The 17,500-nt window shown below is 35.1% G+C and overlaps 2 protein-coding genes across 40 annotated transcripts in view; one reads left to right on the plus strand and one right to left on the minus strand.

Moving 5' to 3' along the window:
* The window catches only part of LOC106883142 (6-phosphofructo-2-kinase/fructose-2,6-bisphosphatase), a 158,253-nt gene extending 147,975 nt beyond the window's left edge, over positions 1-10,278 (minus strand). For 28 of the 37 annotated variants that reach the window (XR_016241589.1, XR_016241585.1, XR_016241594.1 and 25 more), the window contains exon 1: positions 10,165-10,278. Coding sequence is in view for 7 of the 37 variants with exons in the window: in XM_089350979.1 (XP_089207105.1) it covers positions 10,165-10,201 (37 nt within the window). In the remaining 30 variants the exon portion in view is untranslated. Of the gene's footprint in view, positions 1-9,472; positions 9,542-10,164 lie in introns of all 37 variants that reach the window. The other 9 variants (XR_016241583.1, XR_016241582.1, XM_089350975.1 and 6 more) reach the window with 1 other exon arrangement.
* Positions 10,279-10,426: 148 nt separating this feature from the next.
* LOC106883143 (ubiquitin thioesterase OTU1) lies at positions 10,427-16,522 on the plus strand. 3 transcript variants are annotated; one of them, XM_014934041.3, is made up of 2 exons: positions 10,427-11,062; positions 15,257-16,522. In XM_014934041.3, exon 2 carries the CDS (start codon positions 15,265-15,267, stop codon positions 16,198-16,200), a length of 936 nt encoding a protein of 311 aa, XP_014789527.1. In that variant the 5' UTR covers positions 10,427-11,062; positions 15,257-15,264; the 3' UTR covers positions 16,201-16,522. The 3 variants fall into 3 exon arrangements, with proteins under 3 accessions (XP_014789527.1, XP_089207123.1, XP_014789528.1); XM_089350997.1 differs by lacking the exon at positions 10,427-11,062 and adding an exon at positions 11,193-13,765; XM_014934042.3 differs by lacking the exon at positions 10,427-11,062 and adding an exon at positions 11,345-11,460.
* Positions 16,523-17,500: the final 978 nt, after the last annotated feature.

Here is a 17,500-nt window from a genome sequence, read left to right on the forward strand (position 1 = left end):
GCAAATTTTCTTTTAGGTGAATACAGGCAAATATTTAAGAGGTAGTATGTGTCTAAGAACAGATATAAGATGCTAGCAAATTAAGTTCAGAAATCAATTTATATTGTTAGATACTTCAAATTTATTCTTTTGGGAAAGCATGTCCTTTTTTTTCCTCGAGTTTATTTGCTCACATAAGGAATCATGAAATATTTTTAAGAGTTGTCCCAAGATATTTTTTTTTAACAAACAAACTTTCAAAAATAACTGCTATCTATTTTACCTTATAGTTGATGTATATTTTATTAACTATATACAATTATTGATTTCTAACAAAGCTACAAATTTTGGAGAAGGTGTGGTTGATTAAATTGACCTCAGTGCTCGACTGGTACTCTAGCTGACTCTGGAAGAATGAAAAACAAAATGATCTCAGTGAGAGTTGGTTTCTGTTAACTATCATAATGACAGAAACAATAAAGCAATCAACATTTTTCCCTTTTGTACAAACATTCTAATATTTGGAGAACTGAATTTTTAAAAGCTTCCAATAGGTCAGCTCCATAATGTGTTAATTTTGATTATTCATTTATCACACACTTGTGTTAATAAATAGACAATTGCTTAACCTTTTAGTGATCATTACTATTCAATTTTGAGCAGGAGGGAATATCAATTTCAGTATTCAACTAATACTTATTTGATCAACCTGCGAAAAGAGATTACCCTGCTATGTATAATCAGGGCAGCGCAAAAAGTTGTTTTGCACAAGCATTTCTATAGCCAATTAGATGGATGAAATTTACGTACACTTAATAATGTTACACAAAACAGCCTTCAGACTTCCCTATTAATTTACATCGTAAGGGTTTTTTCATTGTAAGGCTTTCTTTTTTAGTAGATTTTCACCAAGCAAGACTTATCGTAGATGGCGTAATAAGTCACCTCCGGACAAGGTCAGGTTATACTGCTAGTTGTTTATATTTGTCAGAGTTCTTTTGTCACACATTCTGTGACCTATTCAATGACTTTCTGTTCCTTGTGTCTCCTCTTCTCTCTTGTCCCATCTATTCCAGTTTGTCCTTCTGTGGTATGTATCCCTATCTGCACATGTGTTGGTGCATGTGTCTATGTGTATGCATGTATACAGGTTTGTATATTACAGTTTGTTCCCATGACATATTTTTTTTTTTATTCTGTCTTTAGTAGTCAGCTTGTGGAATGTGGCATAGTGAGGGTTGGTGGTGTTACTACTCCATTCATGTTTTCTGTTGAGGCTCAATCTATTCTCTATTGTGTGGCCTCTGTAATCTGCCTTAGTACTGTGTCTGTTTTAAGTGCCAATAAGATCCTAACATCTATGTTATCTACCGAGCCCTCATGTTCTAGTTTAACACTGATGAGCTTTCTCCTCCTTAAATTCCTGCCAGTGTTCACTTATCGTCTCATCTATGCTACAGGCTGTTTCTTCAATGTATGTTGTTAGGGTTCTGTACACCTATAGATTGCATTCCAAATTTTGCAGTTTATTTTTTCATTTAAAATCACAAGATGTTAAACAGTGATGATGAACAAGTGATAACACCTCATTTCCTTCTAGATTTCATATACTGTCCATATTCAAAACCCATATCTCACTACCTTACATCATACCTCTGTTTGCAATAAAGGGCAAAATGGCACAGCCCCTGGAATTCTTTCCATCACATCATTATATCTGCTGTGCTTTCACAACACCTGCCTCCACTATTAATTAGGTTACCGAGATAACAAACTGCCAACTACTGCTTGCAAGCCTATTGGGTTGTTCATAAATTTTATTGTCAAATATTGCAGACCAAGTGGATATAGAATCAAATTAAATGTAGGTAATTTATTATATCTCTATTCTATTTGCTTTATTTTATACACAATGGACATACATCAGGCCTGATGGGGTAAAGATACCAGCAGTGAGCAAGTTCCTAGTTGTAAATTGAAGCCTTATTTGTTTACTGCTACATACTCTAAATAAGTTCCTACACTTGAAATTCATGAAACTGAATTGTAAATTATCAACATTTCTATGTGTTTCTGCTACTGGCAAGAAACAGAAATTTATATTAGGTATGATATTCATAAAACACTACTGCTGACATTACTAAGATCAATTTCCAAAAACTCAACAATAGATATAAACAACCAAATTACAAATCTGAAATATTGCAGAAGAATATCTATAATAATCCATTAAACTTACAAAGGACAAGAATCTATAACAACCCACCTTTCTCAGAAGCTATTATCATCAATGGTTTCAATGCATAAAGCTTTACTGGGCTCCTCCTATACCAGTGACAGGAGGGACGACTCATTTGGTATGTCTGATTGTTCACAATAGTTAATCATCTACCTGTATCCCTGTTCAACAGACTGGTTCTCCAAACACTCTTAACCTTTCTCACCTCCAAATACACTGGAGCCACCCATTACAATGTTATCAAAGAGTCAGACCTTACAGCTTTCCATTACACAAAACTTCCAGCTTCTAACTGTCCTGGTACTTCAAACAGATAAGTAAGTCTATGTGACTGTTGAATGTGCTAGAAATGGTAGACAAATCTCTGTTCAACTTCACTGAACCATCCTAAAGAGAGATGCAGATATTGGATAATACAGTCCTAGATATAATGGCACTTCAGTTACGACAACGAGGGTTCCAGTTGATCTAATCAACAGAACAGCCACATGAAATTAACATGCATGTAGCTGAGTATTCCAGAGACACGTGTACCTTTAATGTAGTTCTCAGGGAGATTCAGTGTAATCCAGAGTGTGACAAGGCTGGTGACAATACAGGTACTACACATTTTTGCCAGCTGAGTAGACTGGAGCAACATGAAATAAAGAGTCTTGCACAAGGACACAACGCATTGCTGAGAATTGAACTCATGACCTTAAAATTGTGAGCCAAATACCCTAATCACTAAGCTATGTGCCTTTACAGTCCTAGATATAACATTCAAGAAAAGATGGGATGGTAATCATCTCTGGAATACTGCTCTAACACAATTAAGCAAAGCAACTAAACGCTCCATCAAAATACTCATACATATTCAAATAAAACAAAGCACCAAAAACTCATACAAACTGCAAATCACAGAAAAACTGGAAATACTGCCTTTTCAAGCCCACCTATCAATACAAAATACAACCAACATTAGCAAATAAACAAAAAAATTCAAACTAAAGAAAAAGAAACATAGGTTTAAGATACATCAAATTCTCATTAACATAAGAAATAATCCTACAATCCCAAACCAATGAGAGTCTCTACATGGTAGCAAGAAATAACCTTCAAGCTCTCTCAAATCACACCCTACCGTCTAAAGAAATGACACATTGAACATTGTAGTCTTAAGTACACAAAAAGATGGACAGTTACAACTGGAATGCTTTGATCATAGATCTGTTCAATCAAGGTTGACTTGGAGCTTAACAACAATCTAAAATTCCAAAATAAAATCATAAATCCAGTACACATATATACCATAAACAGCACTTGAACACTAATAGAACATAACAAGAAATACAAGCCTCTAAGTTGAAAACCAGCAACAGAAACATTTAAATGAATTAATAAACATATACATCTCACCACTTATTGTCACAATAAGTTACATACCCAATTACAACACACCATTATCGCAAATGATTTCAAGGCACACATGACATTCTGATAAAAAAAATTCATAGAGATAATACTAGTTGTAACTTTTTGTCTTTACCTCTAAAGACCAAGCACCTAGAAACTCATCTCCAAAACAAAACTTAGTACTTGCCATTTCCATCTTAGTCAACTATACCAAAAAGTATGAAAAGCAACTAACCACCCATATGCAAAACAAGACAAGGCATGGATGTGTGATAAGAAGTTTGCTTCCCAACAACATGATTCCAAGTTCAGTCTCACTGCATGGCACCTTGAGCACATGTCTTCTATTATAACCGCAGGCTGACAAAAGCCTTGTGAGTGGATTTGGAAGCCAGAAACTGAAAGAAGCCCATCATAAATATGTATATCTAGCTATTTTTTGAAGAAGGTAGCATAAGTTGCATTTTTAATATATCTATATATACCTATCTATATATATATATATATATATATATATATATCATCATCATCATCGTTTAACGTCTGCTTTCCATGCTAGCATGGGTTGGACGATTTGACTGAGGACTGGTGAAGCAGGTGGCTACACGAGGCTCCAATCTAATTTGGCAGAGTTTCTACAGCTGGATGCCCTTCCTAACGCCAACCACTCTGAGAGTGTAGTGGGTGCTTTTACGTGCCACTGGCATGAAGGCCAGTCAGGCGGTACTGGCAACGGCCACGCTCGAAATGGTGTATTTTACATGCCACCTGCACAGGAGCCAGTCCAGCGGCACTGGCAACGATCTCGCTCGAATATCTTTACACGTACCACCGGCACATGTGCCAGGAAGGTGACGCTGGGCACAGGTGCCATTACAATTTCGCTTTCACTTGCCCCAACAGGTCTTCGCAAGTGGAGTTTAGTGTCCAATGACGGAAGGTACGCATAAGTGGGCTGGCTACATCCCTGGCAGAGGCCTTGGATTTAGGTCTCACTTGGCTTGCCGGGTCTTCTCATGCACAGCATATTTCCAAAGGTCTCGGTCAGAAGTCATTGCCTCGGTGAGGCCCAATGTTCGAAGGTCGTGCCTCACCACCTCATCCTAGGTCTTCCTGGGCCTACCTCTTCCACAGGTTCCCTCAACTGCTAGGGTGTGACACTTTTTCACACAGCTATCCTCATCCATTCTCGCCACATGACCATACCAGTGCAATCGGCTCTCTTGCACACCACAACTGATGCTTTTTAGGTTCAACTTTTCTGTCAAGGTACTTACACTCTGTCTAGTATGCACACTGACATTACACATCCATCGGAGCATATTGGCTTCATTCCTTGCGAGCCTACGCATGTCCTCAGCAGTCAAGGCCCATATTTCACTGCCATATAATATGGCTGTTCATACACATGCGTCATACAGTCTGCCTTTTACTCTGAGTGAGAGGCCCCTTGTCACCAGCAGAGGTAAGAGCTCTCTGAATTTTGCACAGGCTATTCTTATTCTAGCAGCTACACTTTCAGCGCACTCTCCCCCACTACTAACTTGGACACCTAGATAGCGGAAGCTATCAACTAAGTCTAGTTTTTCTCCCTGGAGTGTGGCAAAGGTTGTTTTCTGCACATTTTCAGTGTTTATTGCTCCTGAACATCTGCCACATACAAAAAAACTAACTTCCTAGTTAACCTTCCTTTGATATTGCTGCACCTCTTATGTGTCCATAGCTTGCACTGGGTACATCTTATAGAGTTTCTACCTATGCTTTTTCTACAGATCAAGCAGGGCCATCTACCTGAATGGGTTTGTGCTTTGTCTACCTTCCTACTTATTAGGACTTTGGTTTTAGCTAAGTTGACTCTAAGGCCCTTCGATTCTAGTCCTTGCTTCCACACCTGAAACTTCTCTTCTAGTTCTGATAGTGACTCAGCAATTAGTTCAAGGTCATCAGCATAGAGGAGCTCCCAGGGGCATCCTGTCTTGAATTCCCCTGTTATTGCCTGGAGGACTATGATAAATAGGAGGGGGCTGAGGACTGAACCTTGGTGGACTCCTACCTCTACCCGGAATTCTTCACTGTTACTCATTGCCAACCCTCACCTTACTGACAGTGTCCCTATACAAGGCTTGCACAGCTCTCACTAACCATTCTTCTATCCCTAATTTCCTCATTGACCACCAGATAAGGGATCGGGGGACCCTGTCAAAGGCTTTCTCCATGGCAACGAAAGCCAAGTACAGAGGTTTATCTTTGGCTAGGTATTTCTCCTGCAGCTGTCTTATCAGAAATATAGCATCAGTGGTGCTTTTCCCTGGCACGAATCCAAACTACATCTCATCTAAGCTGACTCTCTCCCTAATTAGTTGGGCTATGACCCTCTCCGTGTGTAGGTATAAGTTAGAGGTGTTTAAAACCTCTAAGGGATGGTTAAATCCAAAGGCACTCCTGGTGATTAGCTACATAGGTACAGTTCTTGGTAAAAGATATACAGTAGCAGGTAATTCAGCAAGTAAACTGTAGTTTAAATTATATGCAAGAAGAAAATGGAGGAAAAATAACAGAAAGAAGTTGGTCGTTTGTGCTAGTAAGCCATTAATTTAATTAATAAAGAAGAGTGGTAGTAATAGTACATTTACGATCGTTTCTGTTTACCAGTTGCTGTGGTAGGCATCATCAGAATGCATAGACATATGTAGAGGTAGGAAGAGTGAAAGACTTAAGGATCCACTGGTAATGAGAAGACAAAGAATGGTCAGTCTTACATTATAGTAGATTTCTTAGTTGATAATTCTGCTGTGAAGTGGATGTAGGATGGGTTATTTTGATCTGTAGTCCCAAGTTTAAGTAAGTGCATGTTTTCCACGTGTTTATTCTGGCTAGACTTTTCACCAGCAGTGTAAAGAAAGGGTGTTAACTCTAACTCATGGTGAAAAGGGGGCTAACTCTATCTGGATTACTCAGTCCGGGGTGAATAAGGAATTTATGTGTCTTTTGGACTTAAAGCTGTAGGAAGTTCATAGTAATGGAGAAAGACCTGTGTAGGTGTAAAATAATTTATTATGGGGTGTGTAAAGTGAGTAGGGGTTAGGAGGTGAATGTTTGCGTGTAAGTAGTTTAAGTGGTTCCTGGCTAAATGGGATTATTTAGATGAAGAAGTTGGCGTAGGATTTGTACAGAGTCAAGCAGATTTACCGATACTTGGAAAAGACAAAGAGGCCTATACGTAGACAAAAAAAACTGTTCTCATATTTTCTTTTAAGAAGAGGCAGTTTAGCCATTCTGGGAATTCATCCTGTATGCATGATAGCAAATAAATGCCCACCAGGTCAGTTATCTGTGCTGAATCTGAGGCTCCCATAGTGATATCAAAAGAGTTAGGGGAGTCCTTTCGTACCCAAAGTTTATTATCAAAGCTTATAACTGATTTCTTTACTTCTAGTATTACTTGTATTTATTTCATAAGTAAATGCGTGCGATTTTTGGCGAATATTAGGGTGCTATTTAGGATCGTAGGGTTAATTGAGGAGTAGTAATCTATTATGTCTATCTGTATGAATTTGTAGTTCCTTGCATTCTGTATATTGGAGAACCAGTTTAGGGCTTCATATGTGTTGGACCATAATTCTAGTGCTATTCTACTTTTTAACTTAGGGGTGTATTTGTCGAGTATTAGCTTACTTAATTTACATAGGTCCGATTTATTTGGGCATATTAATCTTACTTTAGTATCGGTTAAGAAATTGGGTTTATGTACATATGTATATATAGATATATGTATATGTGTATATATAGATATATGTATATATAGATATATCTATATATGTATATTTAGATATATGTATATATAAAAAAAATTAACAGAATGAGATAAAAATCCAAGGCTGTGAAAGAATTCAGAACATTTATAAATAGAAGGTCTTACAGCTGTTTCTGGGTTAATTTATATATCCCTTCATCGGAGACGGTGTGAGAAGATGGTTAAGCAATAGTTATTCTAGATAAGATATGAAATAGAGAGTGAAGTGGAGGAATGAAAATAGACCTGAGATATGCAGGGATATTGTATCTTCAGTTCCATTATTTAGGCAGAATGATATACATATAAGATTCCTGTACCTTGTGAATGTATATATATATATATATATATAGATATATATATATATATATATATATATATACCTTTAGAAAACAGCTAAACAAAGCACAAACATAGTTCACTTATTTGTACACAATTGGTCAACAGCGAGAAACAATAGTGATTACACAAAAGAACACAAAATAATGCACTTCGAATCTCAAGTTGCACAGCACCCCCAGGTTACCTACACAGTGAAGTAAAAACTCTAAACACAAAGACCATTTGGATAGGCAGATGAGACTATTTCTTAGTGCAGTGTAAAATCTTTACAATCTTTATCACTACGCTGAAATCACTCCCAAACAAATCAACATATATTCTTAGTCCAGATAAACATATACAGAAAAAAAAAGTAGCAACAGCATCAACAGTCTTTAAACATTGTGTAAAGGGAACAGCAACTATCACGCTCTGAATGAGTCCAATAACTAGAATCTACAGGTGTACAGAAATAGACTAGACAGTGGAGAGTATACATATTCAGAACGTCACACTGCACCACATGAAATTCACCACTGTATGTACAAATGTGTGCATATAAGTACGTGTGTATGTTGTCTATCGATAAAAATATATCGACGAAGGATATAAACAAGAGTAAGAAAATGGGGAAAAAAACGAAGTCCTTCAAGATATTAGTTCTGAATTAAACACTTTACTGACACTCTCGCCAATGGATATACAAGAGATCGGCCCATTAGACACTTGTAACCAACGACGCTTTTTGGTCATTACCATAGAAATTAAACGAATTAGGGGTTTGCACTTAACCCTTCCCTTAATCTTTTTTTCTTATTAACCATATATACGCAAGAAAAAAAAATCAAGAATAAAACTTACGAAACCTTAGCGGGTGAAAAATGTAGCTGTTGAAAGACGTTTGTTACATTACTCGACAAGACAGTTTTGGTTGAGAGATGGACCAACCTTGTCACTACTTGTCAGTAAACAGCATGCCGCAACACAAAACAAACATTACTATTTGAGCAAACTACGATACTGATAGATTTTTACCATAGCCCTGGTCTGTGCTATCTCATCAAGCTGTTTATAAAATGCATTTTGGTGAATGAAGAATACATGTATTTTTATTGATAATTTAACCTACAAATATATACACAAATACTTACAGCCAATTTTCTACAAATTAAACAAATGAAAAAGCTATAAATTATATTAAAAAGGAGGTATATCGCTATCAATTTCTAGGGTGTTTACCTAATTTACACGGTAATTTCATACAAGCTACTCAGGAAATAACCCCCCCCCCCGCTTCGTTTTAATACAAATAATATGCTCTAAATATCAGATTTTATACGGAATTCCCTTCAAAGACATTTCCCATCATTACAAGCCAACCAGAAAATAGGTATTTATAATTGTCAAAAATATTTATAAATAAGCGAAGATTTAAAGTGTACAGACTTATGAGTAACACTTAATGACAGAGGTAAAGGACATGGACCACACCCTTTTTCGGGTCCCCCCCCCTTACAGAAACCCACCTTTTCGACTGCAAAGATTCCTAATCTGAAAAAAAAAATAGGCATTTCAAAATTTTAATCCCCCCCCCCCCCCCCAATTTTTCACTTGTTTTAGAATTTTTTTTTTTTTTTTTTTTTTTTTTTTGCGAAATACGGAGAAAAATACGGAGTTTATGATTCTGGAAAAAAAAAATTGTAAAATTTCAATTTTTCAGAAGGAAAAAAAAAAAAAAAAATTACCTAAATTTTTGAAATGCCGTTTTTTTTCCTCTGCAGATTCGGAATCTCCGCAGTCGAACAGGTGGGTTTCTGTAGAAAAAAGGAAAACCGAAAGGGCAGTGCGGTCCATGTCCTTTACCTCCGCTCACTTAATTGTGTGGCTATGTGTGTGGCAACCAGCGAAATAGCCAGAACTCGAAATAACAACGCGCGGTTAACCTTCAAGTACTGTACTACATAATTCAATAGTTCAACTTTCACACACCATTCAATTTATGTACCTTTTGATATAGTTTCACTATAATCCAATATTCGTAGTATAAGGAGTAACAGCAAACTGTACGTCTACCATATCAATTGTACTGACATTTAAACGTTTGATATTTTATGTAATACTAAAGTTACAAAAGAAAAAGAAAGAAATTGAAACTAAGACAAACATTTATTTACATTGGAATATTGACAGATGCATGTATTAATAAAAATAAAAAGAAATTTGAGTATTATGTAGTAAAAATAATTTAGCGTACTGTTCATAAGGTTTTTGGAGAAAAGAAAAGTGATGATAAAATAATTTGAACATAACATGGTAATTTCCACCTTGTATATTTATAGATGCATGCACGCACGAGTTGTTCATTTGGGAAATCAAGCATCACAATCTGAATGAAATGGAAGGGTTTCAATTGGTGAAATTATTATTGAATACTCACCTTTATTAAGAAGTGGAACACTGGATTTGAGTGACATAATCAACCAGTGATACAATAGTCAATGCTCCGCTTAATGCTTCTCTCAACTTAATATCACGACGACAACTCGTTGACAGGAAGTGACGTGATATTGTATCTCATGGCTTTCGTCTGAACTTATCGATACGGTTGTTTTAGAGAGGAACAGAAAATACACACTATGGAGATTTGTAGTATGCATGCATCTTCCTCTATGATGTATATATACTTTCTAACCACTTGCGATAAATGTTATTTATAACAAAGTCTTAACGAAAGTTATTTAGAACAGAATTAAAAGAAACTGTGTAGCCCTTACGAATTGTCACACAGAAAGTGGGGATTTATTCGATTATTTTAAAATTAAAAAATGAATTTAATTTTATTCAACATTTTCTTTCGTCTGTGATTAATAACTTACGGACATTTCTCTTAAGTAGGAATTACCTGCTGACATGGTATTTTACTAGTCACTGAAGTGCGATTTTGGGGTACTGCCTTCGTATCGACCTCAATACCTGAATATTTGTTCATGCATTTCTTATTTTATCTATTTTTATACGTCGAACCACAAGACATAAAGGAGTACAACAAACACAGACATAATATAAATTTTGTAACCAAACGAAAGAATAGGTCGTGTCGATTAATTGCTCAGGGAGAAGTAATGATTAAAATATAGTTTATTCAAGTTAAAACTAACAACACATTTATAAACCCCAAGTTCCAGAATAATAACTGACAACTCCAAACGGAAGTGACGTAAAACATATTTAATGTTTACGAGAACACAACTTTGTTCTCGTGGAATATATCTCATCTGATGGAACAATTTGACGTCTTCGGAAACGAAGGCTTTCGGTAAATTTCTTCATAAAATGTAGGTTGGATGTTATTCTTTCCTAATATATTTTGTTTGATTGCTTATTTTTTTATTTTCAAAAAATTCTGCATTTATATTAACGATCCTTAAAAATATATATATTTTAATCTCCAGTCGCAGCTATTGCTTTTCCATGGGTTTTCAATTCCAAACCCGGCGCCATTTCAGAGTTCCGAATTTCTTTGTCCAGATCTGATCGCTTATATTTTCTTATATTACTAAATTTTCTTTCAACATTTCTAAGCAATTCATTTTGCATCTTGAACATGTCCGATAATGGATTATTTATATTTCAATGAACCATTATATTTACTCCCCAAAAGAAATTCTTTCTTGCCGGTATTATTAAGACAAACGTTCCTAAGTCAATACAAAAGGGTTTCCAGTTTGTGTGTGTGAGTGTAAAGAAATATTTATGATTATATTGCTTGATCTAAGAATGAAAACTTACTCAAAACACGAGATCGTTGTTTATGAAAATAGTACGATAATCTTTTATTTTTTATTGTTCTACAAAACCAAAACCATCGCGATGTGTATAAGATGTGTAGCCTATTTCAAACCTCTTTCTATATAGTTGATAACATCGTCAATGATATCAAATATACTACTTCATGCCTCATCATTCATATATACAATGACTGCGTGCCTTATCATTCATAAATATAAATACTTAGCAACACACACCTAAACATTTCTGAAACTTGATCTTAAAATGTTTCTCATCTGGCCCATCCAAATTTACCCCAAATAATATCGTGCAAAGAAAAACTAGATGATGCAAATTATCCTAGATGAACTTCATCGAAAACGAAGTCTATTCTAGATTTAACTCATACCTGAGAACAACAGCGTAGTCAGACATGCGGTGTGTGCGATGTCACAGCTCGGACATGTTACTCTCTCCACTTTGTTGTTTTAGTTCATCTCAGATCTATTATCAAAGGCGTCCTAGTCGTGACTACCTCATCTTTTTATGTATCAAGGTCTACATTGTTCTATATATCGATTATATAAGATGCTAGGGTGTGATTTGAGGGTAATTTTTGTAGATCGAGCAGCAAAAATTGACTACAGATTGGTGCCCCTCTCGATTTTGTTTCTTCATAAGTTTCTGGAAAAAAAAAATTCATATTGTGTAGTAAATCTTTGCAGGGATACGTTTTTGAGAGACTGATTATAAATAATATATTTAAACTCTTATATTTCGAATCACCGTCCACTTCGACTTTGTTACCTCATAACGCTCTTTAAAATGGATATTTTAAATAGAATTTTGCAGAACTACGTTTTCAAGAGCATAGATTATATAATATTCATGTTTCAAACATATAAAACTGAAAAATAACGAGACTTACCTTAAGTTATAGAAATTGGTCTTAACTAAGTCGGTGGAGAAGAATAATCTGAAACTAATCCAAACGTTTTTTTATTTATTTTGTTTGTTTTGTTTTTCTGCATTTTATCTATACAATTATAATCTACACACTCTCGAAAATGTATTTCTGCAAAATGTGATTAAAAAAATATGCCAGGACTGGGGAGAATGATCCAAAACTTCTCTAATACAATTTTTTAACGTTATTAACGTAGTTGTAATGTACATTCTCGACAACGTATCTGCAAAATTTATTTTAAAAATATGGTATACTTTTGCTATTATACCCGTTTCACTTTGTAAATGTGATTTACCTAATGAGCGAATGGTTTTCCGACGATTTTAAGGGTCAGATTCTTTCAAACCTCAAAACCCATAGGAAGGACATAGGCGGAGGTTGTTCGCCACCCGACTCCACTTCCCCCACCCCCACACAAATTTCCCCGTCATTTTTAACTGTATTTTTGTTCTTTTACAGTTAATCAGGAAACATAGGTGATAATTTTAGTTCCTGCATTATTATTTTGTTAACAACTTAATATCTAGAACCCTAAAGACTTATCCTGAATTATGATAGATTTGTTTGATCAGAAACAAATTTCTTGAGACTTCAAATGTTTCTTATTGTTTTTCTTCTCATTCCCAATCTTGTTTTCTTTTAGAATTGACATAACTTTCTAAAGATATGCTGCATTATTCTTTATTAACACTCCAAATAAAAATGTGATAGTGGATGTGAGAATATGATTTTGTATTGAACGTTGGGCCTCACAGAGGCAATGACAAGAGACCGAGACCTTTGGAGATATGTTGTGATCGAGAAGACCAACAAGTAAAGTGAGATCGCAGCTGTAGCTGATACCAGTTTCGCATAATCAGCCAATTTAAAAGTACCTTTGAATCGCCGGGCAACATGCTATGCTTGAGAAGACCTGTTAAGTCAAGTGAAATCATAATTGTAGCTGATGTCAGGGCTCCCTGACTGGCTCTCCATGCTGGTGACATTTAATAAGCATCATTCAAGTGTGGGTCAATGCCAGGGCTGCCTGACTGGCTCTCTGTGCTGGTGGCACATAAAAAGCACCATCCGAACGTAGTTGATACCAGTGCTACCTGACTACCTGACTGGCTCTTGTGCCAGTGGCATGTAAAAAGCACCCACTACACTCCCAGAGTGGTTGGCGTTAGGAAGGGCATCCAGCTGTAGAAACCTTGCCAGATCAGACTGGAGCTTGGTGCAGCCTGCTGGCTTGCTAGTCCTCTGTCAAACCGTCCACCTATGCCAGCATGGAAAATGGACATTAATTGCTGAAATCTACTGGGTAGGACTCACTACTTTATAACATCAAATTTAATGTAGACTATTTCGTAAGTAACAAGTTTATTAGCATTAACTGGAATATGTCTCAAAGATTTTTTTGACTTCATATTCTTATTAAATGTCCAGAACATCTCCTTTTATATAGTAATAAACCTTTTGCTGCTTTTCAGTTGTGATTCAAAAGTTTCTTTCACTTTTTCACATGCTAACATAATTGTAATGGTGTAAGTTCAATATGTATCGTTGTCATCACCATCAAGTAAACAACGGCTACATCAGTACTGCTGAGAGTCCTTATCAAAATTAAGCAGCACACTCTGGTTCCCATGCTATTCAGCACATAATGATAGACAGTCAAACATGTATATGCTTGCTTGAGAAGAGGTCTGGAGTAAAATGCCAAGATTTCATGTACTGGAAAAAATAAATTATATTAAATATGCAAAGTGAGCTATTAAAGAAAAATATCATGGTTTGATCAGGATTCAAATTGAAAATATTTCTTGAAGTGTTACAGAGTTATGAGTTGTTGATTAAAGCCTAAGTAGAGTTAAGGTTTAGCAAAAAAATAACACAGTGGTAATACTGATTGATGGAATTCTGCTTGTAATATGATCACTGGTATGCACTTAGTATGCTTCTGTTCAGAGAGAATTTTTTACATGTCAGTACTAAAACCGTTTGTCACCAAAGCCACTCAGAATTTACTTCCATTACTTCTTTTACTTGTTTCAGTCATTAGACAGTGGAGTATGCTGGGGCACTAGCCTTGAAGAATTTTTAGCTGCCTGAATTGACACCAGTACTTATTTTTTTATAAGCCTGGTATTCTCTCAGTTTCTTTTGCTGAATTGTTAAGTTACAAGATGTAAACATACCAACACCAGTTATCAAACAGTGGTGGGAGACAAACACACACACACCTGCATGCATATTGTGTGTGTGTATATATATATATATAGGTAAATGATAGGATTGCTTCAATATTTCAGGGGTAGTCTGAAGTATCCAAGCAACCAGGGGATATTTAAATCCGGAGGCACTCCTGGGAATTACTTGTGTGGGTACCGTCTTCGTTAGAAGGTATCCAGAGGCTGGTAATTTATTGTTTAAACTGCAGTTTATAATTATAGTTATGTGGAGAATGAAGAAACAAACACAAGAAGAAGCAAGTCAACTGAGCTAGTTAGCCATTGATTTAATTATGTGGAGATTATATATATATATACACACACACACACACAGTGGGATTCTTTCAGTTTCCATCTACCAAATTCACTCACAAGGTTTTGGTCAGCCTGAGGTTATAGTAGATGACACTTGCCCAAGGTGCCAAGCAGTGGGACTGAACCTTGTGAATGAAATGTACTCACAGACTGTGAAAGTTATTATCTTATTCCTTTTTAAAGTATTTTGTTATCAATTTACTTTACATCTATCATTTTCATATGAATGCATTCATCAACTAATATGTATTTATATCTTTTTGCAGCTTCCATCATGAGTAATAATCAAATCAGACTTCAGTGCAAGAGCAGTGCTGGTAAACATGTACTCACTGGTTTAACTATGCAGTCTACTGTTGCTTGTCTGAAGCAGCTTATTACCAAAGTCACCAACATTCCTTCAGAACAACAAAAAATCTTTTATGGTTATCCTCCAAAGCATGCTAATCTTAGTGATGACAACTTACAGCTTTCAAATTGTCCTTTCCGATCTGGAGATCTTCTTATTGTGGAAAAGAGCCTGGGTTCAAAGGTCAAAGATTCCTCTAGTAAACCAATTTCTTCCATTGAAAAATGTACTACTATACCAAAGACTAGGAAATCATCAGGTATATTAATACGAAAGGTTGTACCAGCCAATAATTCTTGTTTGTTCACAAGTGTTAACACAGTGATGAATAATGGATTGGTTGATCTTTCATGTGCTGATTCTATGCGGAAATTAGCTGCAAAAATAGTTATGAATGATCCAGTAACATATTCTACAGCTTTACTTGGACAGGAGAATTCTAAATATATTAACTGGCTTTTAAAAGAAGATTCTTGGGGGGGTGCTATTGAAATTTCTGTGCTAAGCAAACATTATAATGTCGAAATTGATGTGGTTGACACACAATCAGGTCGTATTGATCGATTTGGTGAAGATCAAAAATACGATAAAAGAGTATTATTGATTTATGATGGAATTCACTATGATCCTTTGATATTGGAACTTGATGATTCTACATGTGAGACTATTTTTTCGACTAGTGATGATGATGTGTTGCAGCAAGCCCTTGAAATTGCAGCTGTTGCTAAAGCAAATAGGCAATTTACTGATGTGAATAAATTTACTTTACGTTGTATAGTTTGTCAGACCCAGTTAACAGGCCAGTCAGAAGCTCAACAACATGCTGAGCAGACTGGTCACATTCAATTTGGACAGATTTAATTATGTATTCCAATTATCAGGTTAATCAGTTGTGTTGGTGTAACTTGTATGATAAGTGTCATGTACTTTATATACAATCAACATATTCAGTTGAAAAATTTTTAATATATGTGGGGTTTTTTTCGTCTCTTTATTTTTTAGTAACTCATCTTAATGTTTAAAGCATTCAGGGATTTTCTAAATTTTATCTTCAAGCATTTGGAATCAAAATTTTTAATTTAATGTGCAAATACAGTAATATAATTTAATGTCGAATGTTATTTGTTGAATTGAATAGGTCTTAAGTAATTAAATGAACTATGTCAATATAATTATATATGTATGTATGTGTGTGTGTGTTCGTTTGAGTGCACTGATAAAAAGTTCTTGTTATTGTTATATATATATATATATATATATATGCCAGTCCTCAGACAAACCGTCCAACCTATGCCGGCATGGAAAGTGGATGTTAAACGATGATGATATATATATACACACACACACACCACATAATATTTACATACATACATACATATATATATATATCATCATCATCATCATCATCATCATCATTTAACGTCCGCTTTCCATGCTAGCATGGGTTGGACGACTTGACTGAGGACTGGTGGACCAGGAGGCGACACCAGGCTCCAATCTAATTTGGCAGAGTTTCTACAGCTGGATGCCCTACATATGTATGTGCATATATTTATATTAATAAACATTGAGAGATCACTATATGGATCCCTTGTATGCTAACAATAGACATCAAACTGTCTTACTATGCTAGTAACACACTAGATGTTTATGAGCTAGACAAATGAAAAGAAATAAACATATATATTCATATATATATATATGTGAGTGTGTGTGTATATATATATATATATATATATATATATATATATATATATATATATATATACATGTATGTATATATCTATGCATATACATATTTATATGTATTATATATGTATATATATATAAAGGAATACAAAAAATGGGACACTAACGCAAAACATCCAGACAGATGATATAAAAAAAAGGACAAGAAAAACAAAGACAGGTAATTTGGAGTTTTCTTTCTTCAGTTGAGTTCCAGATTATCTTTGCAGTTTCGGCTGGTTATATGTATATATAATACATATGTGTGTATGTATGTATGTATATATATATATATATATATATATATATATATATATATATATATATATATATATATATATATATATATATATATATAAAACTTTGTAAAATGTTCCATAATAGTATATATGCGTGATACTGTATTTATATATATATGTTTTTGCTTTATTGT

This window comes from Octopus bimaculoides, chromosome 4 (genome assembly GCF_046866305.1).
Source record: "Octopus bimaculoides isolate indiv1 chromosome 4, ASM4686630v1, whole genome shotgun sequence".
Lineage (NCBI taxonomy): Eukaryota > Metazoa > Mollusca > Cephalopoda > Octopoda > Octopodidae > Octopus > Octopus bimaculoides.